Below are 26765 nucleotides of genomic sequence, written 5' to 3'. Positions count from 1 at the left end.
TAGATTGTAGTCAATATAGGACGATCTCACTCAGAATCACACCGGAATGGCTTGAAACAGGCGAGGGAGGAGCCATAGATGCAAGTGACTAACCCTGGTCCCTTGAGGGCCCTGGAGATGGCAAGAATGATGTGAGGGAGGCCATTAGAGGCCTGAGAGGTGGTGAGAGGTCACCGGAGACGGCCATAGATGAGTTACGGCGTTCGGAGATTAGGGTTTAGGTTGAGAACGTTTGAGAGCAAAGAGGATTAGGTGACGGTGGTATAAGGTAGGAAATGAATTAGGGTTTTGGGGTATAGGTTGGTTTAATTAAGGAAAGGAGAAACCTGGACCGTTGATCAAAATGATCAACGGCCAGGATTTGGTCGGGTATTTGGGTTGGACAGATGGGTATTGGGCCTGGGTAGATTTATGTTTAAAAATTGGGCTGGTATTGGGGTTGGATTTGGGCTAAAATTGAAATAAAATTAGCCTATATTTTAAATAGCAATTTTAATACTATATAATTTATAAGAAATAATAAATAATTTCATGTACTAAAATGGTTTAAAATAGTTATTTAACATTTTAAAAATATAAAAGATCATTTTATGCATCAACAATGTAATTATGCATTAATAGGGCTAGTATTGCAAATATATGCAAATTAGCTTAAAAATGTAAATGCAATTATAAAAATGCACTAAAATATTTAAACAATATTTTAGCATAAAATATAGAATTTAGATGGCTAAATAACCAGAAAAATAATTTGAAGGATAATTATTGGAAATTTTATAAATAAAAAGGGAAGAAATAAATCAATTTGGAGCTTTTAAAAATTATAAAAATTATAAAAATGCTCATGAATGCTTATAACTGCATATATGCTATTTTCAAAGTATATATATATATATATATATATTGGGTATCAACAAGCACAGGCTTCGGTAGATCATTTGGCAGAGAATCCAGTTGATGATGAGTACAGGCCACTTAGCGCATACTTCCTAGACGAAGAGGTCAATTCAATAGAGGAAGTAATTCTAGACGACAAACCTGTATGGAAAATGTATTTTATGGGGCTGTCAATATCAAAGGAGTTGGGATCGGGGCAATCCTCATCTCACCCATTGGATATCATTACCCTACAATGGCCTGACTTCGGTTCTTCTGTACCAATAATATGGCAGAATATGAAGCTTGTATAATTGGTCTGAAAATGGCCCTTGATCTAGATGTGCATGAAATATTGGTTATGGGGGGTTACGACTTGCTTATTCGGCAAGCCCAAGGCGAATGGGAGACTCGAGACATCAAGCTTATTCCATACAGACAATGTGTGCAAGACATGAGCAAAAGATTCAACTCCATTGAGTTTAGGTACATTCCCAGGTTTCACAACGAGCTAGTCGATGCCTTGGCTACTTTAGCCTTGATGCTTCCTTATCCAGGCAACACTCATATTGATCCACTAGAAATTCAAGTTTGGAATAAACACGGTTACTACAATACAATTGAGACAGAACCAGATGGTGAACCATGGTATCATGGCATAAAACGACTCCTGAAAACAAGAGAATACCCAGAGCATGCCAAAGGAGATCAAAAAATAACTTTAAGGCGGGTCGCCGGTGGTTTCTTCCTGAATGGGGAAATTTTGTACAAAAGGACCCCAGATTTAAACTTATTGAGATGCATAGACGCCATAGAAGCTGAGCGGATCATGGGTGAAGTGCATTTGGGGGTATGCTGACCTCACATGAATGGATATGTTTTGGCGAAGAAGATTCTACAGGCAGGGTATTATTGGCTCACTATAGAGCGAGATTACTTTAGTTTTGTTCGCAAGTGTCACTAATGCCAGATTCATGGTGACCTGACTCACTCGCCTCCTTCAGAGTTGCATCCCGTGTCCTCTCCTTGGCCTTTCGTTACTTGCGGAATGGATGTTATTGGGCCAATCGAGCCAAAGGTTTCAAATGTGCATAGATTCATTTTGGTTACAATTGATTAGTTCACCAAGTGGGTGGAGGCCATCACTTTCAAAGCAGTCACCAAGAAAGTAGTGGTAGATTTTGTTCATTCCAACATCATCTGTCGCTTTGGTGTCCCAAAGACCATTAGCACTGACAATGCAGCCAATCTAAATAGTCATTTGATGAAGGAGGTATGCGAGCAATTTAAAATTATGCATCGCTATTCTACCCCTTATCGGCCAAAAGCCAATGGATCTATTGAAGCGGTGAACAAGAACATCAAGAAGATTCTTAGGAAGATGATCCAAGGTTCCAGACAATGGCATGAAAAGTTGTCTTTTGCTCTTTTGGGATACCGCACGACTGCCCGCACATCTGTTGGTGCAACTCCTTATCTACTAGTATATGGAAAGGAAGCTATAATACCGACTGAAGTCGAAATTCCCTCTCTTCGGATCATTGTGGAATCGGAGATTGAAGATACAAAATGGGTAAAGACTCGTTTGGATCAGCTGATGTTGATTGATGAAAAACGGTTAGCGGCAATGTGTTTTGGCCAATTATACCAGCAAATAATGGCACGCACTTACAACAAGAAAGTGTGTCCAAGGCACTTCGAGGCAGGCCAACTCGTTCTAAAATGCATTCTTTCACACTAAGTAGAAGTTAAAGGAAAGTTCGCCCCAAACTAGAAAAGACCCTACATCATCAAGAAAGTATTACCAAAAAGGGCCTTGCACTTGGTAGATGAAGAAGGACGGGTACCAGACATGACTATTGCAGATGCAGTCAAAAGATACTATGTCTAATATACACCCACTGTGGAACTTTCATGCATGATTTTCTCATATCGAGATGACAAAGGCTATCATTGCTCGTTATTCCAAATAGGTGTTATGTTATCCCTCTTGAGCCATATTTGTCTTCTTTGTTTTCCACTTTCTGGAACCTGTGTACTTGTAAAAAAAAAGAAGAAGAAAAAAAAGGAAAAAAAAAAGAGTCAAACAACAAACCTTTTGAGTCATTGAACTACGTCCGACCTGATTTCGAAAGGATATGTAGGCAGCCTAACCCTGGGTTTGATCCCATCAACAAAAAAAATTCATATTTCCAATACTCCAAAATTGAGGCAGAAGTTTGTTTTATTTTATGGTGTTTTCTATAGAAACGCTTCCAAAAGTTGTAATTCAGTTCAAGGTTCTTTTCGCCTTTTCCCTGTTAAGAACTTCTGATCGATCTTTGAGAATATTTGAAGTCCCTATCCCAAGGGCGTTCGGCAACCTTCCACATCTTAGTCAAAAAAAAGAAAGAAATGAGAGAGTCTTATCGGTGCAAACCCGTATGGGCATTGTAAGGTGACAGTGAGCAGAGAAATGTGAGTCTTATTGGTGAAAACCCAAATGGGAACCATAAGATGACGGTGAGTAGAGAAATGAGAGAGGCCAGTTAGCGAAAACCCATAAAGGGCGTTACTATCCAAATGAGGGTCTTCGATACTCCGGCATGAGTACAACCAAGGCAATTTCAAGATAAACATTTGCGATAGATTTTGAGAATTAGATAGCTCATACGGATCAGGCATCCAGTCCAAAATACATGTCATGATTCATTGAAGTCGGTACATACCTCCAAATAAGTCTCCATATTCCTTTCCCCCGAAAGGGACACCTTTTTGTTTAAGCACAGTTCTTTTTCACTCTCAATTATTCTTCTGTTTTTACCCATAATTTTTCATTGAGTCCCTTTCGATCTAATCTTGCATCGAAAGTAAAGCAAAGAAATGGCTGCAAAACTAGCTACAATTTCCCCATAATATCGAGCACAATTTGGGACATATATGGCATTGACGAGGGCACGAATCCATTTCTGATCTTATTTGATAAGGCGAACAAAGTGTCTCAAAGAAACTGAAAAGGTTGCATAAGCAATGCCTACTTCAAGAGAAAAGTTGATAAGTACTATAAACACATACCGGTACTGGGTTCAAGACAATCGAGTTTGATTTTAAAGGGAAAAATTGCCTTGCCATAGGGACAAGGGTTACCGGTACCATGGACATCCGAGTATGAAACAGTCAGGGGGTAACATCAGAAAACAAGGTTTCCAGAATGCAATACAGAGTATTCGAGCACCTCGGTACCACACTGATAGAATTCAACAGCGACATGGCCATGAATTCAAACTACAACAGGGCATCAAGGCCACAAACCAACCACTACTTTGAAAACTCACAAATTTGTCTTTGTTTAAAGCAGGAACAAAGCAGCGCAGAATGGCGATTCTCAAAGGACGAATGTCAGCAAATGTAAGCTCCTTACAATCTCCATTTTCTTTTATTTTTAGCATGCATCACTACTATTCACACCTCCCATTTTCGTAGCTTAAATTAGGTAGAACCGTTTCGTTTAGGGGGATCCAGCTCACAGTTCCGGGTAGAAATAATCTTCGCTCATGCAGTTTTATGTAGCTTAACTCGAGTAGAATCGCTTCGCCTAAGGGGATCTAGCTTATATTTCCGGGGAGAAGTACTCTTCGCTCAGGGTGTTTTGCGTAGCTTAACTCAGGTAGAATCGTTTCGCCTAGGGGGATCTAGCTCATAGTTCCAGGTAGAAATACTCTTCGCTCAGGATGTTTTACGTAGCTTAACTCAGGTAGAATTGTTTCGCCTAGGGGGATCCAGCTCATAGTTCCGGGTAGAAATAATTTTCGCTCGGGATGTTTTACGTAGCTTAACTCGGGTAGAACCCTTTCGCCTAGGGGAATCCAGCTCATAGTTCCGGGTAGAAGTACTCTTCGCTCGGGTTGTTTTACGTAGCTTAACCAGGTAGAACTGTTTCGCCTAGGGGGATCCAGCTCATAGTTCCGGCTAAAAATACTCTTCGCTCAGGATGTTTTACGTAGCTTAACTCAGGTAGAACATTTTCACCTTGAGGAATTCAACACTTTACTAGTAATACAGGGCGCCAAGCCCTGGTTACTTTTCTTTTTCAGTAATACAGGTTACCAGTCCATGGTTACATTCCTTTCCAGTAATATAGGCTGGTTACACTCCTTTCAGTAATACAGGATACCAACCCCTGGTTACACTCCTTTCAGTAATATAGGGTACTGACCCCTAGTTACATTTCTTCCTAAGTGATATAGGGCACCAACCCCTGGTTACATTCCTTTCTAGTAATATAGGGTACCAACCCCTGGTTACGTTCCCTTCCAGTAATACAGGGTGCTAACCCCTGGTTACATTTCTTTTTCAGTAATATAGGGTACCAATCTCTGGTTACATTCTTTTCCAGTAATACAGGGTACCAACCCCTAGTTACACTCTTTCCAGTAATATAGGATACCAACCCCTAGTTACATTCCCTTCCAGTAATACAGGGTACCAACCCCTGGTTACATCCCTTCCAGTAATACAGGGTACGAACCCATGATTACGTCCCTTCTAGTAATATAGGGTGCCAACCCCTGATTATATTCCTTTAGTAATACAGGACATCAACCTTTGGTTACGCTTCCTTTTCAGTAATACATGGTATTAACCCCTGGTTATATTTCCTTTTCTATGATAAATGGGCAACATCCCTAGTTATGGTCCCTCTCTCTCTCTAACACAGGGTACTACCTCCCTGGTTGCATATCCTTAGATAGCTAGTTTATAATACTGTCTTTGTCTTCCTTTCAGCAAAGTAGATAGTTTATAGCTTTCTCTAATAACTCACAAAATTTTCCTAGTGCCAAACTGGGGCAAAACAATTCTGTTTGTTTTGTTTGTCTTCAATGGCTTTGCAGGACCCCACTGTAAAGCACCGATTGTGGCAATTAAAGTTTGCAATTCCAAATTCTCATCAGAAGAAAGAAGTCTTTCGATCACAAGATGGTTGGAGTTAGCTTTGATAGTGTTTCATCAACCCAGCTTCTCAAGTTTCACTTTCCCAAATTCTAATTGAGAAAACAAAAGATTGAGAATGAGCCATAATCTTTTCTTTAAAGAGTATCAAGATCCAATCTAAGGTCAACATAGGCGAGCAGGTTAAGAATCAAGATTTGACTCCAGAAGACACATAGATTGGAATTTGTACTCTTAGTTTGCAGACATATGTAGTGCTCTCCTCTTTTTATTTTGATGTAAGAAGCGAGTAATAGTAACAGTAATAGCAGCAGCAGTAGCAGTCTTAACTCCAGTGTCTAGTAGTCCCAGCTACCAAATTTTCCATGAACTACACTGACATGATTCCTTTATAGCCAAGGATATGTAGGCCACCTCTAAAGCAAGGTTTGGTCACCTTTTTTCACAAAATACTTTCATTGGAGTATTACGTGACCAACAATTAGAAAGTACCAAAAATATTTTTATTTTTATTTTGTATATTTTAGTTTGCATCTTTAATTTATATATACCAAAAAGATTTTCTTTCTACTTGCACATTTTCTTTAGGACTAAATAAGACTATAATTTCATTAGAGAGAAAAGGGATTGGGCTAGTGTATGTTAATTCAAATTGAGCTACATTGGCCCAACATTTGAGCCCAATTCGGCCATACCCGATAAAACAAATAGCCTGCCAAGACCTGGTCCAAAACTGCATAGTTTTATCATTAAACTACGTCATTTTATTAAGTGAAATCAAGATTCAATCTCAGCCACCCATCTTCATTTGATCCAACACCCTTATCTATCTCCCACCCCCGTTATATAAAGCCTAAAATCCCCAAAATATTTGCCTTGTTTCTCTTATTACTCTCCCCCTTTATTCTTCTTCTCTCTTCTCTTTCTCCTCTCTTCCAGCTCCGCCGCCGGAAATCGCCCACCGGCGGCGGCCGTCATCCAAACCACCCCAAAATCGCATCATACAATCACCTCAACCTCTTCTTTCCAAATCCCCAACCCAAATCCCTAAAAACCCCGCTCAAATTCCATGATTTTTAGATCTAGGAAACCCTAGCCGCCGCTTTTTTTTTCAAATTGGTCAAGCTCCGACCACTACCACCCTAAAACACATACATGAATGGATAGAGATCCACGATACCTTCACTTCCCCCTAATTCACCCATAAATGTCGTCTTCCATCATTGCCGGCCGCCTCACTGCCACCGTCGTTCCACCGCTGGTTGGTGGCCCCAACTCCTATAAAATCTATACCTTCCTCCTCCTCTTTTCCTGTTCTTTTCTTATCTCCAAACCAAAACCACCATTGTCGTAGCATCCAGCCACCGCGTCTCCGTTTCAGTCCATTTCTCGACTCAAAGACGGCCGTTTCTTTTTTGCAAGACGTCGAAACTCATTTGTTTTAGCATCTGCCCGAAAGAAATGCGTGTTTCGGGGTTGGACAGTTGCTATTTGAAGGTTCCGATATTTTCTCGTCGCTCGATTCGGCCTCGAATGTCCCTAGAATTGGGTAAACTCAACCCCTAATCTTTTCCCCATGTTTCAGATTTTTGTTTTCTTGTTGTTTTCTACTGTTTGATTACAGTTTTTATTATAGTATAAAATTCGTTATTATTTCGTCTATGTTCGTAGTCATTTCGTGTAATCACTTATTTATTAGTTTGATTAACAGTTGTTTGTCTCTTGGTTATTAGGGCTATTTAGTAGTTAATGTGTTGAGTTTCTGTTGATTCAAGTATGTTGTTTAGTTATAGTTGTTTTAATGAATCAATCAGTTGGTATGAGATGTGTTAAGCTGATGGTTTCAATTAGTTAGTCTGGATTATATACTTTTTTTGTTTGATTAGTTATTAGATTCTGAGCTTCCCTTAGTTGATTTATAGTTCATATTTCTAAGTCTAGTTATGTGTTTTTCTGTCTTAGTTTGGTTTGAATCAATATGGTGATATTGATGTCGTTAAAATCTGAAGATCAAATGGGTTTGATCATGAGTTAGAGTACTAGTAACTTACTTTTTACTAGTAGGGTGGCTGAAATTTCATATTTGCTTCTGTTATAGCAGATTTTCAGGTTGTCCTTCCACCTTTTGAACAGCCTTTGAACAGTATTTAGCACACAAAGTCAGTCTCTTTTTGGACAGATTTTTGGTGAACCAAAATCTGCCCAAAAAGTGACTTTCTTTGCCTACTTAAGGGTTGCCCTTTGCTCACTTTACATAACACACTCTAACACACTTAGCCATCATCCTTTACACTTAAAAAAGGGCACACATCTTAAAGAAATCAGTAGTTGTGCACATATGGCAAGCTGAAATTTCAGAGCTTTTGTGAGTATTATTTGTGTGAAAAATCTTTGGAAAGACATAAAGATCTCTTAAGTAATTTCTGGGATTACTAGTTTCTAGTTCAAGTGCTTTCTTGCTAGGTTTTCGGGGGTATTCTTGGGTTCTGTTACTGCTGTTTTCTACTGTCTGTTTGGTGCTGCTGCTGCTGTCGGGTTTTAGTGTATGCTCTATTTGTTAGTTCAGTGTCTTCAAAGGTCATTTTTGTTGCTAAAATTCTCAAATTAAGTAACTCTTTTGACCTTTAGAGTAATTTTCTTTGCAATAGACAATGAAGATATTGTTTTGAGATGTGTTTTGATCCTTACATTATTATAATAAATGAGAAATATATAACTTTGCATTCTCTGGATCTGTTTGTTTTTGTATTTAGTTGTTTTATGTACCTCAGTTGTTAATGTACAGTTAGTGTGTTGGTAAACAAGTAAAATGGAAATTAAAAAAGAGCTTCAGCTTTCTTGCTCTTTAATAGCTATATATTTTAATACATGATTTTGTTAATATAGGGAATCTATATCAAAAATTAAGGAGCTTCACTTTGCACACTTTGCACAGTGGTTCATTTTGCTTATCTTTTGAATGTGATTTGCAAGTAAATAAGTGAACTTTGGACATGTAATTGAAAAAATATTGTTTGTGTTGAAGTTTATGCAATAGTTTATTCCTCTGTTTGATTCATTTAGCTCTGTTAATATAATATTTTCAGTGGTTTAATCTCTTTCTTTTAACGAAGTTGCATATCTTGAAGTATGGAATTAAGTTGTTAAACTAGGAAAAGTCTTCTAGAAATATTTGTTGAAGAGTTATGGGTATATTCTTTCTCTTAAAGGAAAGAAATAAAATAGTTAGGTTTAATAAATTAAGTCCAGGCGCAAGCATTCATGCTAGTTGGTCTGGCCCTTTTAATAATTGTTGGGGCCATGAAATATTGGCCCCTCTTCCATAGCAAATCCCTGTTGGCCTGATGCTAAATAAATAAATGTAATCGAATAACTAAAATTCATATTACTTCCTTGTAATTAAAATATTTGGACAACTTGATCACTTTAATAATTAGTTTAAACGCTAGGCAATTAGTAAGCGTGCCTTAACTCACGGAATCACTTGTGTAGCGTAATGTTTAATATTCAATAAATTAATTCAATAATCTCATACCATACCCATTAGTTTTAGTTAATTTTTAATTTAGTTAATCCTTTGCTGAAATCACGAATTCGCTTGCGTAAAGCGATAGTTGACTAAAAAAATTCAAGAATTAATTTTTTCAAATGTAGCAACTTCTCAAAAGTACTATAAATAATTGATCGCCATGAATTTGGATTCGCTTGAGAGGCGCAATTATGATAGTTAATCAATTTTGTTATTCAATCACGCATTCGCTTGCGTAGCGTGGTTATGACAACGTAATTTATTCAAATTATTTTTTTTAATAATTCTAATAATCAAAAATAAAGGCGGACATAGGCAAACATGAAAAATCAAATAAAGCATAGTTTATCCAAAAATTAATTCAAGCCAATTTTGGTCAATAAAAGTGACCGTACTAGAATCACAGGACTCGGGGAATGCCTTACATCTTCTCCCCGGTCAATAAAATTTCTTATCCGAACTTTATTTTTGCAAACCAATAACAATAGAATCAAACCTTCCTTTGACTAGGGATTCAAATAAAAGGTGACTTGGAACACCCAAAAATTAATTCCAAGTGGCGACTCTGAACATTAAAATAATCCCTACTCAAGTTTGTTACTTTAATTGGAAAAACTCTTTAACCCACAAATTCATACACATATCTTTTTGGGGGTAGAAAAGGGGTGTGAGGATAGAAAAATTCTTTCTATTGCTGCTGCTCAATAGAACTTTTCCGGTTTGGCTAAACACTTAACATTTCTAACAAAAGTATTTTTAACGAAAAAAAATACTTCTTTTGGCCTCCCAAGGGCTTAGCAAAGCAGGCTCTTAGTTCTTAGCTGAAATTATGCTCCAAAAATTCTCTCCGGTGTCTGATTATTTTGAATTATTTTTAAAAGCTACAAATTGCATCTTGTTTTTAAGTACCGAATAGGAAATAATATTTTCTATATTTCACATACATATATATTTATCATGCATTAAAAAAAATTTACATGTTTATTTGAAAAAACTATTTAAATTTTTTTATAATTAACTCTCATGAAATAAAAAAAATATTTAATTATGTAATTATACTTGTGTAATGAAACTGGAAACATAAAACTTGAAGTTATACCGTAATTACAACAAATATATTGTTAGAGGATGGAATCATGTCATTGCTATCTTAAAGAATATAATGATCGAAGAGCTGTGACTGAGATGTAATCTTAGCTAAATCAGATCATCGCTATATTAAAGAAAATAGCGAGAAGGGTGTCACGACCTAAAATCTAATCATGGTTGTGATGGCTCCTATCGTGTTACAAGGCAAGTCTATTCCCAAAATATTACTACTTATTTGATTATAAGAATTTAATAAAACATTTTCAATAATTTAATTCCTGATAAACTAAACCAACTCTAAATATAATTAATATAAAATACGGAAACGAGTCCCAAACATCGGGGTGTCACTAAGTCATGAGTGTCTAAAACTATGAACTAAGAAATATAACTGTCTAACTGTCCAAAATAAGAAATGACAAAAGGAGTAACAAGGTCCTGCGGAATTAGCAGCTACCTTGCAATCTCCACAGATAGTCGGCCTAAACTCAACGATCGCCGCGCTCTAACTCACCTGGATCTGCACATAAAGTGCAGGGTGTAGTATGAGTACAACCACCTCAGTAGTAACAGAAATAACTAAGGAACTGAGCAGTAGTGACGAGCTAAGTATAACAATCCAATTATTTATTTTTCACAATTTAAATATAACAAGAATAAACAGGTAAATTCCATAACTCAGTAAATGCCACAAAGAAATTTAATAGATAAATGCAGCAACAGCAAAAGTAAATGCAACCTCACAACAGTGTCACTCCATCACTCAGCACTTGCACTCAATAGTCAATACACTCTGCGCTCACTGGGGGTGTATACAGACTCCAGAAGGGCTCCCAAAGCCCAAGCGCTAAGCACGGACAACTCATGTGCCATCATATCAATACCTGGATCTGCACGGTCAACTCACATGTTATGCGGATAACTCACGCGTTATGGCATAAATACATGGACCCGCACAGTCAACTCACGTGCTACGCGGATAACTCACGCGCTATGGTATTAATATCCTCACAACCAGACCATCGTATCAATACCTGGATCTGCACGGTCAACTCACGTGCTACGCGGACAACTCACGCGTTATGGTATAAATACTTGGACCCGCACAGTCAACTCACGTGCTACGCGGACAACTCACGCGCTATGGTATTAATATCCTCACAACCAGGCCCTCGGCCTCACTCAATCATGTACCTCACTAGCCTCACCATCATCAACAAATAAGGGGACACAGCCCACATCAAGTATCGCAACATATTTGCAAATAATAGAGACTGAGGTAAACATGTACAATAATTTCTATGACTAAGTGCAAATAATGTGAGCATGAATAAAGCCTAAGCATGATCTCTAACATGAAGGTAGACAAGTTCAACAACAAGTAACTACGTAAACACATATGATGGCCATGAGGCTTCGCGGGACGGATCAAGTCTTCATCCCTCGAGGTATACACCCACACGCCCGTCACCTAGTATGGGTATCACCTCCAAACAGTCACACGATATCAAATTCTTCGGGTTTATACCCTCAAAGCCAGAGTTAAAACTGTTACTTACCTTAACAGCGAAAAATCATACTCCAGGATGCCCTCGTCTCTGGACTCGGTCTCCAAAAGCTCTGAATCTTACCATAATCTTACCATCACCATGTGCTAAATAATCGAATTCCACAATTAAAACTACAAAATATGCCAAAAATTCGAAATCGGTCAAAACCCGGCCCCGAGGCACCCGTCTCAAAATTCAATCAAAATGGCAAAATCAAAACCCTTGTCCTCTCCCGAGTCTAACCATATAAAATTTATCAAAATCAGACTCCATTTGGTCCTTCAAATCCTCACTTAAAACTCTCCAAAACTCAAACCCTAACTCCCTCAATTTCACTTTGAAATCATCAATCAAATCCCAAAAACGATGATGGATTCATGAAATATAACCAAAACTGAGTAGAAAACACTTACTCCAATCCATATGGTGAAAATCGCCTCCAAAATCGCTCAAATCCGAGCTCTCCAACTCAAAATATGACCGAATAATGAACAAACCCTAGTTTTATATATTTTTCTACCAGCTATTCTTCCTTGTTTATCGTGCCAAACGATCCCGAAACTCGTATTTTATGCCTCCAATGGATTCCTTGTGAAATTCTAGTCAAGTTAGGCTTTTGAATCACTCAATTTGACCTTATAATGAATGAGATATGTAGGTTTTAATATTTGCAAATAGTGCAGATTTTTAAATACGCCGTCAGTGGCAATTTCGTAATTAATCTGAAAGATCTGGCAACCTAATTCTTAGTAAAATGACCATAAAATCCTCATACGATGTCCAAATTCGACGATTCTTTTTGCTACGGGTCCATAATTACGATACGGATCTAATGCTTCAATAAAAAAAAATCGGAGCTCATTTGTTCAATATGATATCATTTATGATTGAAGAAACGGCGTCGAAACATAAGAAAAACGAGCACAACATAACCCAAACCTATCCAAAACTCACCCAAGGTCCTCGGGACCTCAACCAATAATTTTAACAAGTCATATATCACTACCCGAACTTAGTCGAACCTCCAAAACACTCAAAACAATACCAAAACACCAAATCAACCTCGAATTCAAGCCTAAGAATTTCTAAACTTCCAACTTTCGCCATTTCAAGCCTAATTCTACCACGGACCTCCAAATTATATTTCATACACACTCCTAATTCTAAAATCACCCGACGAAGCTAATCGAATCATAAAATTCCAAATCCGAATTCGTTTACTCATAAGTCAACTTCCGATTGACTTTTCTAACTTAGCTTTCTAACTAAGAGACTAAGTGCTCATTTTACTCCAAAACTACTCTGAACTCAAACGTACCAATTCGATACAACTCAACACAGCCAAACAACAAATAAAGAAGCATAGATGGAGAAAATGGGGCTATAACTCTAAGAACAAACGACCAGGTCGTTACAAAGGGCTATGGCTCAACTGCTTCGCTATTTCACCATATTGCCTAAGGAATACACTGCAAGAGCGTAAGTTAGTATAGAAAGAATAATAGAGATCAAGGAGTTTTACCAACGGTTGGGAATATGATGACACTCGATGTAACAATAATTATGTCTCAATCCCAAGTAAACTGATGTCAGCAATATGAATTCTCATTTCTTTTAGTTATCCTCATTTCTTGCCAATTCATGATGACACTCGATGTAACCGTGGAAAAATTGAACTACAACACTTTCGGTATAAAAGAAAGAATTTTAAATTACAACACTTTCGGTATAAAAGAAAGAATTCAAGTATAGCTGGGGCTATTGTATATACAGGGCGCAATATTATGGTTTTAACAGATTAAGTGGAAGTTATCTGTGACGTTCCAATGAAATTTGTTAATCAAAGGACAATAGAAGGGGCCATGGCAAATGCAAATCATAGGAAACTTGGATACGTCTATGCTTTCTAGGCATATACATTCAGAGTCACCAGACCATAAAATGGTTCGTTTAAAGTCAGTTATTTTCACGTTGTTATTTGATCTTATCAATTTACGGTTCCGCTTTAGTGTTTTTTTCTTTTAAATTTTCAGTTATTCACTGCTCTACCCTCAAGGTAGGGATAAGGTTTGCGTACACAGTACCCTCCCCTAACCCCACTCATGTGATTATACTGGATTTATTGTTGTTGTTGTTGCAGTTCTTCACTGCGTTAGAATTGCTTGTATGTCATTTGTCCCAAAGGACTGAACATAATGATCCCTTCCATAATGATATCCCGTAACAATAGTGATTCCTTCTATTCACCATTCAACATATTAAAAGCAAAGGTTCTTGATTCATAACGAGATCCAAACTTTGTACAAATAAAGCAACTCAAGTTACTAAACGATTTTTTTACAAGCAAATATTATTGAGCTATCATCTTTCGAGGACCTTGAGATATAAAAATGAAATTCAATGTTAACATCAATTGTTTATCCAATGCTCGAAGCGAAGCTGCTTTAAACAAAGTTAAAACAATGAATATTTGGCCATACAAGCAGTTGGAAGTTGGGAATCTGCCTTGAAAAAATATTTGATACGCAACTAATCATAAGCATTTTATGCTACAAGCAAATGAACACCATCACATATAACAGAGTCAATTACAATTAACAACAAAACTGGCCCAGGAATTTTCCTTAAAACCCAGTCAGAAAATGAGCAGTTGCGTTCCACGAAGCAGCTCAAAATTTTAGAACTTGTGGTTTACCTGAGGCCTGCTAACAAACTCAATTGGCCGGAAACACCATCTCAGCTTGACCTTTTATATTAGTCGTAACTCGTATTCACCAGCCATCGTAATATATCTCACCCATGGAAGAGCCTGATAGCCACTTTTCTCAATAATCTTCAAGTAGCGAACCTAACATGCATTGAACAATCCATGTCATTACAATGTTAAGAACACACCATATCATATTAAAGCCCAGATAAAAACAAAAGTATACTTGAGTTGCCATGTAAAAGAGACTCTTCAAACACTAAACAAAGGAGATAAGTCATAGAAGGCAAGATATTTTATGGATGACAGTTCAATCACACAGCAGAGCCAGATTAGATCTTAAAAAGTTCGATCACTGGAGATTGTTACTTCCGGTTCTCTAGGAAGGCATATGGGGAACACTAAGTGCTTAATTGGAATCCACATATTAGTCAGTACTGTCGGAACCATATCTTATAAACTTGTCTCCACTTAAATCATTATTATTTAGGTGGTGAATTGCAGTATTACAGCCTATACCTGTACCGGAAAAACAGACCACACCCATAGGTAATTAGACTGTAGTATATGCAGTTACTGTACATGAAGAGATTACAATCAGCTATCCATCGCCCCATCATCCAGCACAGAACCCTCGCCCTGCCTCTCTTTTCTTATTGCAGTTTGTCAAGCACCAACAGTAGCCACTAGCGAGGAAAATAACTTGAAGGATAATAATTAAATGGACAGGTTTGTTTTATGTTTTGGCAGTTCTTTTAAATTTCTTCCAATGTGCCTCTACAGCAGAACTCAACCATCCGCATCACCTCATTGTCTCCTATATGCCTTGACATGTACAATAAGCCCTAATTCCGAATACCATTTGAAGTGTCAACCCCTAAAGTAATTGCCAGTTCTAAATCCTAATGTATGTAGAGTTAACAGCTCTATCCGAGACTAATAGTGGTGGCTCAATATTATAGACTAAGCAAGGTTATCATGTACAATAAGCCCTAATTCCGAATACCATTTGAAGTGTCAACCCCTAAAGTAATTGCCAGTTCTAAATCCTAATGTATGGAGAGCTAACAGCTCTATCCGAGACTAATAGTGGTGGCTCAATATGATAGACTAAGCAAGGTTATCAGCATGGGCCTAGAGATTACAGAGATGAAGGAGAAAAAAGACCTGGAAGTCTACGACTTATGTACAGCCAATGCTTTTAAGGGCTTTCTGAAACTTAAGTACAACTAATGCCTTTAAGGGCTTACCTGCATGCCAGAAACTGTAAAATAAGGTATTTCAAACTTCACACGTATGGGAGCTTTTCTCTCAGGAGCTGATTCTTCTGCTGTAATACTGGGAAGAGTAAACTCTGCTCTCAACATATATTCCTGAAAAAGAAATGAAAGTACGTATAGGCAAGCCCAACGAGAGAACAAAGAGAAAAGTAAAACTATGAGTTAATCTTCAACTATGATCAAGTCTATACTAACCTTACCACCTGGAAAAGATTTTATTTTCCAAATCAATGCATCTTTCTCAGGTGCATAAGTAGATGACCCCATTGATGTTCGGACATTTGGATTTGTAGCATCCGTTGCCACGGGTAACTCAATTTCAACATTGGTTGCAGTACTGAAATTATTGAAGAAACTCATAACTAGACATGGAAAGCTTTGTTATAATATATTGCATGCCATCCATAGTACAGAGTAAATGATGCATCTAATCAGTTGAATATTTCACATGTATACTTGATACACATACCTTCGTTCCTTGAATTGGCTCCGTGCTTTAACCACAATTTCCATACGGCTCCTAGAATGTCTTTCCACTTGAGCTTCTACCCATATGAGAGGCTTAACCTGAGAACAAGTACCACCAAGGGTTTAAACTATTTTGCTTAAGGACTTCCACAAGTAAACTAAAAGTTTTAGAGATGCAGTAAGCTCATGATTTACCTGAGTACCGAGTCTGTATGTCATAAGATCAAAAGCTCCATCTGGAGGTATGAATGATATAGTGCGATCGTTTTCAAATCGGGCCAAGCGAACACACCTATATTACAAGCAAAATTAGTAGAATAGAAAGAGAAGGGCAATAAGAGAGAAAAATGGGTTACTATCAATGTTAACACTTTTCAAAAATGCTGCCCGGAGTGACTGTCGGATCCTCCAAAAGTAATGCATTTTTGAAGGATCCGACACGGGTGCGGCATATTTTAGAGAGTCCGAGCAACATATGTTACTATCAGAAACTGGTCAGGATATTCGATCAAATTCATTTGACTAATTGTATGGGAGGTCTAGGTTTGCTGGTTCAAAAACCGTAGGCGGACCTCCTCCCAAAAAAAGGGACCTTTTACTACTTAACTACTTAATTCCTTTTCCCGACCTCCCATGCCCCATTATTTTCGAAAAGCCCGATATACAAGTAAATCAATTACCAATCCATACAATTCCGTTTGACAGGAGAGACCAGTAAATCATAACACCACAAAAAGAAATAACTGAACAATTTCATACTGATGAAACTTGATATCATCTAGATCAATGGCCTTCCCCTTCGTAGTTCGTCCTTGTGCTTCCAGCAACATTCTATCATTAAGACCAAGCTTACACTCAGGCATACCACTGCAAGAAAGAAACAGTAAGGCTTACATTCCAGATAACAGTCGCTCTATATACAGTAAGATAAAACCAACAAGTCAAACTCAACGAGACTGAGGAGCATGACTTTCAAGTAGTGGAACTAAGTGCTTTTTGTATCAACATAGGAAAAATCCCAGACATTCAACTTTACCTAAAGAAGTTGACATTCAAATAGGAGATAAGGTAGTGACACTACTAGCCTACAACCGATGCAGAATAAAAAGCTCACTAGATCACTGAAAACTGAAAGAAATCAAGGGAAGGGCAAAGAACAACTCAGTCCAACAACTAGACCACATATATTAAATCAAAAGGTTGGAGAAGGGACTTGCATTCAGATATGATTACAATTGGGACGAATCATACTCAGTTTGGAACATCTTTGAAGGTGATAGAAAATACCCTTAGAGATTGAAGGCCTTGTATTAGCTTCTAAAAAGGTTAAGTAAACAAATTGGAATAAGGACAAGAGACAATTGCGCAAGTGGTAAGCACCCATCCACCTCCAATCTTGAGGTTGCGGGTTTGAGTCACCAAGGGAGCAAAGTGGGGAGCTCCCGGGGAGGGGTAAGTAAAAAAAACAAATTAGAAGAGGGAACTAATTTCAACTTTCACTTGAGTACTTGAAAGTTTAACTAGGAGTATCAAAACTAGCCCTTACATGGTGCAACCCACCAATCAAGAAGTTAAGCGCTGGATTTGTATGCTTATTAGGACATGTGCCCCATAGATATCTTCGGGTGGAGAGGAGGCATGATTGCAAGTGCAACACCGGTTGATTGCTGCTATGGGTGTGTCTCTGAATATTCATTAATCCGTATAATTTTATTCGGCCTTGTAAACTTGATCAGGGGTGTCAAATGGGTGGGTTGGGCTAATATTGACGGGTTAAAATAAGTTGAATCAATAAATGGGTTGGGTTTAACCTGTCAAAATAGGCGTGCCAATTTGGGCTAAACAATGGGTCACAACCCAACCCGCCAACTCAAAGGCTTTTCTCATTGTTTGTTTGTTATTCTACAATTTGTTTAATTACCAACTCGAATTAATAAAAGTTTTTTCTTTATTTAGCATGACTACTTCAAAGTTCAAAGAACGCAACGTACCAAAATCGAAAAACTCATTTTTCTATGTTTCGATAAATTTTCTTATAAATCAATTTGGGATCCATATGCAACCGAAATTGGTCAAAGATTTTAGAATGGTTAGTTTGGGTTGTGCCCAAAATAACCACCAATAAGCAAATATCCTGCCTAGTCCGCTCAAGTCTAGGTGGGTTGAATGGGTTATTCTTCGGAGAAGGGTCAAATATACCCATGTACTATGAGAAAAGGTTTAAATATATCCCTAGTTATACTCTTGTTTCAAATATACCCCTGCCTTTATACTATTGATTCAAATATACCCCTCATCCGTTAAGGTTGTCCAAAGTGGACATCCAATCCTACGTGGCATTGATATTTGATGAGGTGGATGTCACGTGGCATGCCACCTCAGTGCCCCTAACCCATTTTACTCCTCTCTATTTGTTCTTCCACTAATAAAACCCGAACCAAAAATGACTCATGTACACCCCTAGTGAAAAGCCCCTTCAATCCATCTGATAGGGTCCCAGCAACTATAACCAAAGAGTAAAATTCATCCTCCACATCTTCATCATCATTTTTCTGTCGAGCAATATACACTCTAAGCCTCCTTGTAACGTAAGATAAGACTAAGATGATAGAAGAGATTTATAAAGTTACCCGCAATTATGTTTAAGTGTTGTGATAGTATAAATATTTTTAATTTGTCAATGCATAGAATTTAAGCTAAAAAATGAAGCATTTTATGTGTACAAATAAATGAACCCGCTTGACCTCAAGCTTATGTTAAATGTTACCTGTGATTTTTTTCTTGATTCGATAACATAAGTGTATAGTATCAAAAACGACAATTCAATAGTGTGTGTTTGCAACATCAGGAGTATCGGAGTTATGAGAAGCCAGCGGCAAAAACTCATGTAGCATTGACTATTTTTCTAGGTGGTGGGGGAGGAAATTTTAGTGGTGGAAGAACAAATCGAGAGGAGGGGTAAAATGGGTTGGGGGCGCTGAGGTGGCATGCCACGTGACATCCACCTCATCAAATGCTAGTGTCATATATAATTGAATGTTCACCTTGGACAACCTTAACGGATGAAGGGTATATTTAAACTAATAGTATAACAGCAGGGGTATATTTGGACTAAAAGCATAACGAGGGACATATTTAAACCTTTTCTCATAGTACAAGGGTATATTTGGCCCTTTTCCGGTTAATCTTTCATGGTATAAACTTGACACCCCTAACCTCCATCTACACCTCTGTGACAATTAAAGCTCTCGAACTAAGTAGAGGGTCCTCAGAACTTCTACTTAGTGCCCGTCCCCTAGGCTACTCTAATCTTACATAGTTGTAAGATTAGAACAAAGACGACCCAATCCCAGGAGGTCATATTAAAATCCAACATGCACCTAGAAATGAGTATGCAATGAAACATTAACAATGCCTAACTTTGCCGGGAAGATTTTAGCAATTCTAACTTATAATTGAGCGCTTGCAGATTATGATGGTCAAATTAGCTTGTATAGCAAGCAATTCTATTGGTGACGGAAATTTCCTGGGTGAGATGTATAAAGACTTGATCACTTTATAGCTACATTCAGTGAAAAGAAGGAACAAGGTTGTGAATTAAACTTTATTCTTTACATTACTAGCACAAAATGAGGTAAAAGTCAAACTGATTTATCACCTATATACATAATTTTAACATTTACCACCTAATGAACACTATGACTCATACATTGAAATGTCAGATTACCTGTAGAGGTAGGAACGTGCAATGCATGACTCAAAAATCTAGTGAATTATGTTTCTGATATACTATCTCACGCTAACTAAAGAATGTAAATTCATGCAGTTGGATTTCTTGGTATCTTAACTTAACTAAAGGGATAGGAGGAAAAGTAAAAAAAAAAAAAAAATATTTATTAATTTTTTTCTTATGAGGCATGAGCCAGATAGTAGGTTCAGTAAAAATGGGAAGAATATCCTAACCTCAAGTATGTCCTCATCTTCAGTGCACCAACAACGTCTGACCTCACTATTTGCCCATTGCTGTTTACAAGTATATTAACACTCTCTACGACATCCAAAAATACCTGAAAGAACAACAAACTTCCATGTAGCCAATTGAAGAAAAGGAATTCCTCTTAAATAAACATGTAAACCTACTTCATTTTTCTTATAGCGTATCCCTTCACTCCGCCAGGACACAGCATTTGTAACTGCCATTGGAGGCCTCTGTGTAACCTCCATCCTATATGCATCAGTTTTGATAAACTCACTGAGAATCTTTGCTTCAGTGTATTGAGGATAACCAAAGTCCATCATTTCGTCAAGTAGCTCATACTGCAAAAGGCAAGAAACATCAGCTCAGTCAAAATTAACCAACATGATGATAATTTCCTCTCGAACTTTTGATCTTAAAGACACATGAAATTTCCCCATACCACAACAACAAAATTATCGCGAAGGGATTCCTCTTCTAACTCTTCAAAGTAATGCTTGAATACCTGCCAAAAAGGTAAAATAAAAAATGATAACTCTTCCCAAGTTCCAACTAAGAAAACAATTACCCCCTCTGTTCCATTCTACACGGTACTGTTACTATTTTGAGGAGTCAAACAAAATATTTCGTCCACTTCAAGAATATTTTTAACTATAAAATACTCTGATGTACACCATATTTTATATAGGAGTAGTTCATAATATGTAAATTTTACTTTAAAATTTAAAGGAATTGATGTCCAAATAGAGACCGAAAATTGAATGGGTTGACCCTACTTCAAAGTCCGCCGTTCTTTTGTAACTGAGGGAGTACTTGACTTCGGATTAACACAGTCAGAGGACACATCCTCAAATATCTACATTAGAACTTACATCTACAACACGGTGTAGAAACAGAAGGAGACTAGCCGCATTACAGTTCTGTCTCGATGCAGTCATGAGATACACATTGTTATGCTGTATAAACATGTAGGTCACGCCATTATCATATGCAACAGGATCCTGAGGATCACCCTGCAATGGATCAAATCACATAATCATCAAATTGCACAGCAAACATTAAACTTCTCAAGCTCCAATTATAAGTCAAAAACAATTCAACAATAATTATGAATCAATATAAGTCCTTGAACCTATGCTTGCAAAAAATTGCTTAAGATTTGAAGCTCTAAACTTGAAAGAAGTGAAATCATCAAAAGAAATTCTAACTCCTTCTCTAATCTATTAAACTTAATTGCATAATTTCAAATCAAACTATCAATTTTCACTCCCCTGAAGTCAAATTTAACTCCAATTTCAAACGCATCAATTATGAAATCTTGAACAGAAATGTTACCTCTTTTTCAATGAGCTTGGTGAAGAAGCGTTCGGCTTGAACGGATGAGACGTCGCCGCGGTAGTCACGCCAGACGAGAACCCGGCCTTTGATATCGAGGAGGAACAGCGCAGAGGCCGCCCCTGCCATGTGACTCTACTACTAAGGATTGATTCCGATCAATATCGACGGATCGGAACGGAAAAGCTGTCTGGAGATAACCTTTTCCCGGTGAAGATCTACTGGTGTTAAGAGTTAAAACGGACAATTATTAGCTCCACTGATCCATTGTTGTAAAATGAAAATTTTCATGCGTTGGGTGAAGGATGGGTTTTGAGATCGAAATCGACTTCCGATCAAGTTGTTGTCATGGGCTGCTAGTGCAATCATATTGAGAGAATATCATTTATAGCCCATCGGCCCAAACATATAACACCCGGTAGCCTTAAAATTGGAATATCATTTTATAGCCCAAAAGCAATTTTAGTGGCTAGCCCAAAAGTAATTACGGCTCAATCTGCTATCCCTATCCCTATCCTTGCCCCGTTCTCTTCTATCATCTCGATCGATTGCCTCTCTCTCTGTAATTAGTCATTGATTTCTCCATATACTGTAAGAACCCAAACAACATCCCTTTTTATCAATTTTATTAAGGGGTTGTTTAGTAGATTAAATAAGAATAGCATTAGTAACAACACTTCCACTTTTTTTTTCTTTTCCTTTCTTTAATGTTTTCGCCGGAGCATTCGATGTTTGCCGGTAGAGCTGGTGAAAGGAGCGATGATGATTTTGTCATTCCCTTCTGAGCTTATTAATCAATTGGGGAATTTTGAGATAACCCCACCCGTATCTTGGCAGGGCATGCTCCCAGTGGGTTTTTGCAGCCATGGTGTCGTTGGATTCTCTTTTTTTGCCTGTAGTTAAACACAAATCTGAGCCTCAATTTCTGGTTACTCTCTCTGTTTCATTTATGTACAATGAGGGTATGATAATTTTTTATTTTCTTTTCTGTGGAAGATGAATCAAACATATTTTACGTATTGAAGTATGTTTTTGAAAGTGATAATTGGAAACAAAATACATACTAAACAGACTATCACTATACAAAAAATATAAAAAATAGACTATGATTATACAAAAATATATACTAAATAGACTGTCACTATACAAAATAAACTGTCATTATACAAAAAATGTACAACATAGACTATAACTATACAATTTATATACAATAGATTGTTACTATACAAAATAGACTGTCACTATACAAAATATATACAAAATAGATTGTCACTATACAAAATATATACAAAATAGACTGTTACTATACAAAAATATATAAAATAGACTATCACTATACAAAATAGACTGTTACTATACAAAATAGACTGTCACTATACAAAAATAGACTGTTACTATACAAAAAATATACAAAATAGACGGTCACTATGCAAAAAATATACAAAAATAGACTGTTATTATACAAAAAATATACAAAATAAATATTTCGTATATGACCTGCATTACATATTTCATTCAATTCTTAGCTAATACTTATCAAATCCAGAAGTACAAAATACAATTTAAAAGGGAAAAAAAGGATTGCTCTATCGCGCCAGATAGGGGTCGAACCCGCGACCTTAGCTTAGGAAGCAGACGCTCTATCCACTGAGCTACAGGCGTTTATGTTGTCATGTTCATTCCTTTCGGCTAGTATATGCAATATGTTTGGGCCGAAAGGCCATTTTCTGTAAGTGGGACAAAACATGGGCTATTAAAATTTTGAGGGGATATAGAGGATAGTTTTCTCAATCATATTTGGGTCGTATCGGGTAATATTGTCCTATTTATAACAAGTTGGGTGCACAATATATTAAAGAATAGCCAAATTTGTAAAGTTTTTTAAAAATTTAGACGCCTCAAAATCAAGTTCAATTGTGCAGGTAAAATTGAAAGAAAAATCTCACTTTATACCCATTAATTCCAAATTATTTAACCTTTAATGCTCAGGCCCAAACTATTTATCACTCCTACCCATGTGGCCCAAACTATTTACCCGCTAATTCTAGTGATGCTTTATGCGACCAAGAACTGAGGCATTGATTTGCCCTATTCTCCCATTCGTTCGCACTGGAAATTGAAATAACTTCAAGCATTCATGGTTTTAGAACTGCAAATAAGTTTTCAACACTAAAATACAGGGCCCAATTCAAAAATTAGATCATAGGAAGAACAGATCAATTTTTGAAACTCCATATGAATGAGTTCAAATGCAGATCTGATTTTTTTATAGTGTTTTACTGTTGAAATTCGTTAGTTATTGTTCTTTGATATGTAGATTGTACCTTTGATGCTGGTTTTTGGAGATTTATTGGACAAAAATTTAAATCCACCATTGAAGGACCTTGAAGCTTGAAACTCATAACTTGGTTTGTTTGAGTTTTTAATTATTTTGATCCGATCCTGTATGGGTTTGTTTGAAAAGTTAATTGAAGGTTGTAGCTAAAGTTTTAGTCAATTTGGTGGAGATTTTGTAGTAGATTTTAGAAATTTGGGTTTGAAATATAGTTGAACCAGAGAAGAAGACGAATTTGTATTGTATACACAAATAGTATACAAATATACCATTTTAGTATACAATTCATTCCAACTATATACCCTATTAGTATAGATATATACTATATTGGTATCATATGCTAGTTGAATCATTTTTTGGTTGTATTAGTTGCATTTAATTGGTACAATATTTGATTTTCTTTTAATAATAGTAATATAGTACAATATCTTGAAATACCTTATTATATTAATATGTGGTACACTATTTTTTTATTTTTCTCTTCATGCATGTGTGTTATGTAATAGTAGTATAGTCATATAGTTGTCGGGAATTAACTAGTAAAACTGTATACCATATTGGTATAGTTATATACCATATTGGTATCATATGGTAGTTGAACATTATTTTGGTTGTTTTAGCTGCATTTTAAGTAAATTCTATTATGAAATTATTTATATGAACATGAGTTGTAATGCTGGAATTTTTGTGTGCCGATGGACATAAATTATGTGGATCATGTAATAGTTTTTATAGTTATAGGCAATTATTGGAACTACTCCATACAACTATATACCCTCTTAGTATACGAAATGAGCAAGTTGTTTTGCGAATATTTAGCTTGCATTACGAGCATGTAATTTTCTCATACTTTTATTGCGTCCTTTAATGTTTTGGTACAGTAGTATAGTCACAGATAGTTGTAGCATTATTCTAGAGAAATCATATGCTCTGTTGGTATCTATATATACCATATCGGTATCACATGGTACTACAAGTCTTTTTTGCTACTTATACTTTTGTTGCATTTTTCAATATTTTATTGTCATTTTATTCTAACTAGTATATATGAAGATTTGGTTATCGTAGATTATGCTTTCTTGCTCTATAACTGGTTGTATTACTGCTAATGGTAGAGTGTATACTGATATTTATAGGGAAGGAGATCAAGGTTTGCATGGCAATCACGTGTTGATTCTTAGAATCTGATTATGTAATTTATGGTGCTCATCAACAATCAATGTGATATTCAGTGAATTAGATCAAGTGACAACTGATATTATTTCAGTTTAATAATTGAATTTAAGAAAAAAAAGGTATATTGTACTAGTTATATTAAAAAAAGGTGAACAAATATTTATTATATCAGTTATTTTTTCTTATTGTATAAAAAATAATCACAAAAAATAGTGAAAACGGTAAATGAAATTAGATTATGAAGAGAAAAAGAATTAAAAAAAGAAGAAGTTAAATGAAATTAGAAAAGGAAAAAAAGAAAAAAAAAAGAAAAAAAGGAGAAAAAAAAAAAGAAAAAAGAAGAAGAAAAGAAGCATAGAAATAAAAAAGAATTGGAGAATAAAGAAAAAATTCCCCACAGAAACTATTATAGGTAGGAAATGTAATTAGTTTATGAGTAGAAAAACAAATAAATAAACAAAGGTAAATAATTTTATTTTTGTGGGTAACTGTATCAAAACTCCTAAATTGAAGTCGGAGGCCTAAAGTTTCCAATTTGAGACTAACAAGTCTGAAGTTCAATTAAAATGTGTTTCTTTCTATGAAAGCCTTACTTCAAATTTCACGACTATATTTCCTTGATGCTTGCTGCAAATTTTTTATATTTTATATTTTACTAAAATTTTAGAAAGAGGAGGCATTCAAAAAAATTCACAAAGACACTAGGAGTGAAACTTTTTGGAAGGAGAGCTTTAGCGTAATTGGTAAAGTCAGGGGCGGATTTAGGGGGCCGGAAGGTATTCACTCGAACCCCATTCGCAGAAAGCTATTTTTTACCTCTATATATTATATTTTGAATCCCCTTGATATAGCCCAAAAGCATATCTTAGTGATCAAGGGGGTTCAAAACCTTTATAAGGTCATTGGTTCTATTTCCACTAGCTACAATCTTTCTAACTTTTTTCTTTTTTTTAAACCCTCTTGGCGGTAATTCTGTCTCTGCGACTGGGTAAAGTTGCTGCTGTATGACCGGGAGATCATGGTTCGAGACGTGGAAACAACTTCTTGCGGAAATATAGATAAGACTGCGTATAATAGATCTTTGTGGTCCAGCCTTTCTCGGGACCCCGCACATAACTAGAGCTTCGTGTCGCGGGCTGACTTTTTTTAGGAGTGGAACTTTTTAAATCTGAACATGCAGTGATTACAATGACCCACTAATTTAGGCATTTAAACGTGAGTAAAATCTGCTTATCAGTTAGTTCTTATGTATTATCATCACTTGTTCTAATAAGAAATCATCTCAAGAATAACATAATGCTTCGTAAGATATTGGTTAGCATTTAATAATATGAGTTTCTAATGTGATCCAATATCTTAAGTAGTTGGACAAACTTAGATCACATCTTTATACTACTCAAGCAACTTCAAATGTAAGTGCTGGCAAAGGAGAAGTGGAGGAGGAACAACAATGTATACGTCCAAATTTGATAACCACGGTAACGGATAAGCAAGACATACGATGGGGTCGACCAC

General features: G+C 36.6%; 2 protein-coding genes across 2 annotated transcripts; one reads left to right on the top strand and one right to left on the bottom strand.

Moving 5' to 3' along the window:
• Positions 1–1165: 1165 nt before the first annotated feature.
• On the top strand, positions 1166–8347 carry LOC138879864 (uncharacterized). Its single transcript, XM_070159505.1, has 4 exons — positions 1166–1726; positions 1847–1954; positions 1997–2493; positions 8269–8347. The coding sequence occupies exons 1-4, from the start codon at positions 1166–1168 to the stop codon at positions 8345–8347; spliced, it is 1245 nt and encodes a 414-aa protein (XP_070015606.1).
• Positions 8348–14475: 6128 nt separating this feature from the next.
• Positions 14476–22076, bottom strand: LOC104224699 (AP-1 complex subunit mu-2-like). Its single transcript, XM_009776384.2, has 11 exons — positions 21740–22076; positions 21277–21417; positions 20847–20909; positions 20569–20745; positions 20392–20495; positions 17188–17295; positions 16624–16720; positions 16430–16527; positions 16156–16297; positions 15931–16053; positions 14476–14821 (listed from the first exon to the last, which is right to left on the bottom strand). The coding sequence occupies exons 1-11, from the start codon at positions 21866–21868 to the stop codon at positions 14723–14725; spliced, it is 1281 nt and encodes a 426-aa protein (XP_009774686.1). The 5' UTR covers positions 21869–22076; the 3' UTR covers positions 14476–14722.
• Between the last annotated feature and the right edge of the window lie 4689 nt (positions 22077–26765).

Source organism: Nicotiana sylvestris, chromosome 10 (assembly GCF_000393655.2).
Source record: "Nicotiana sylvestris chromosome 10, ASM39365v2, whole genome shotgun sequence".
NCBI lineage: Eukaryota > Viridiplantae > Streptophyta > Magnoliopsida > Solanales > Solanaceae > Nicotiana > Nicotiana sylvestris.
The sequence above is the reverse complement of the archived record's forward strand: the minus strand, read 5'-3'. Positions and strand labels throughout refer to the sequence as shown.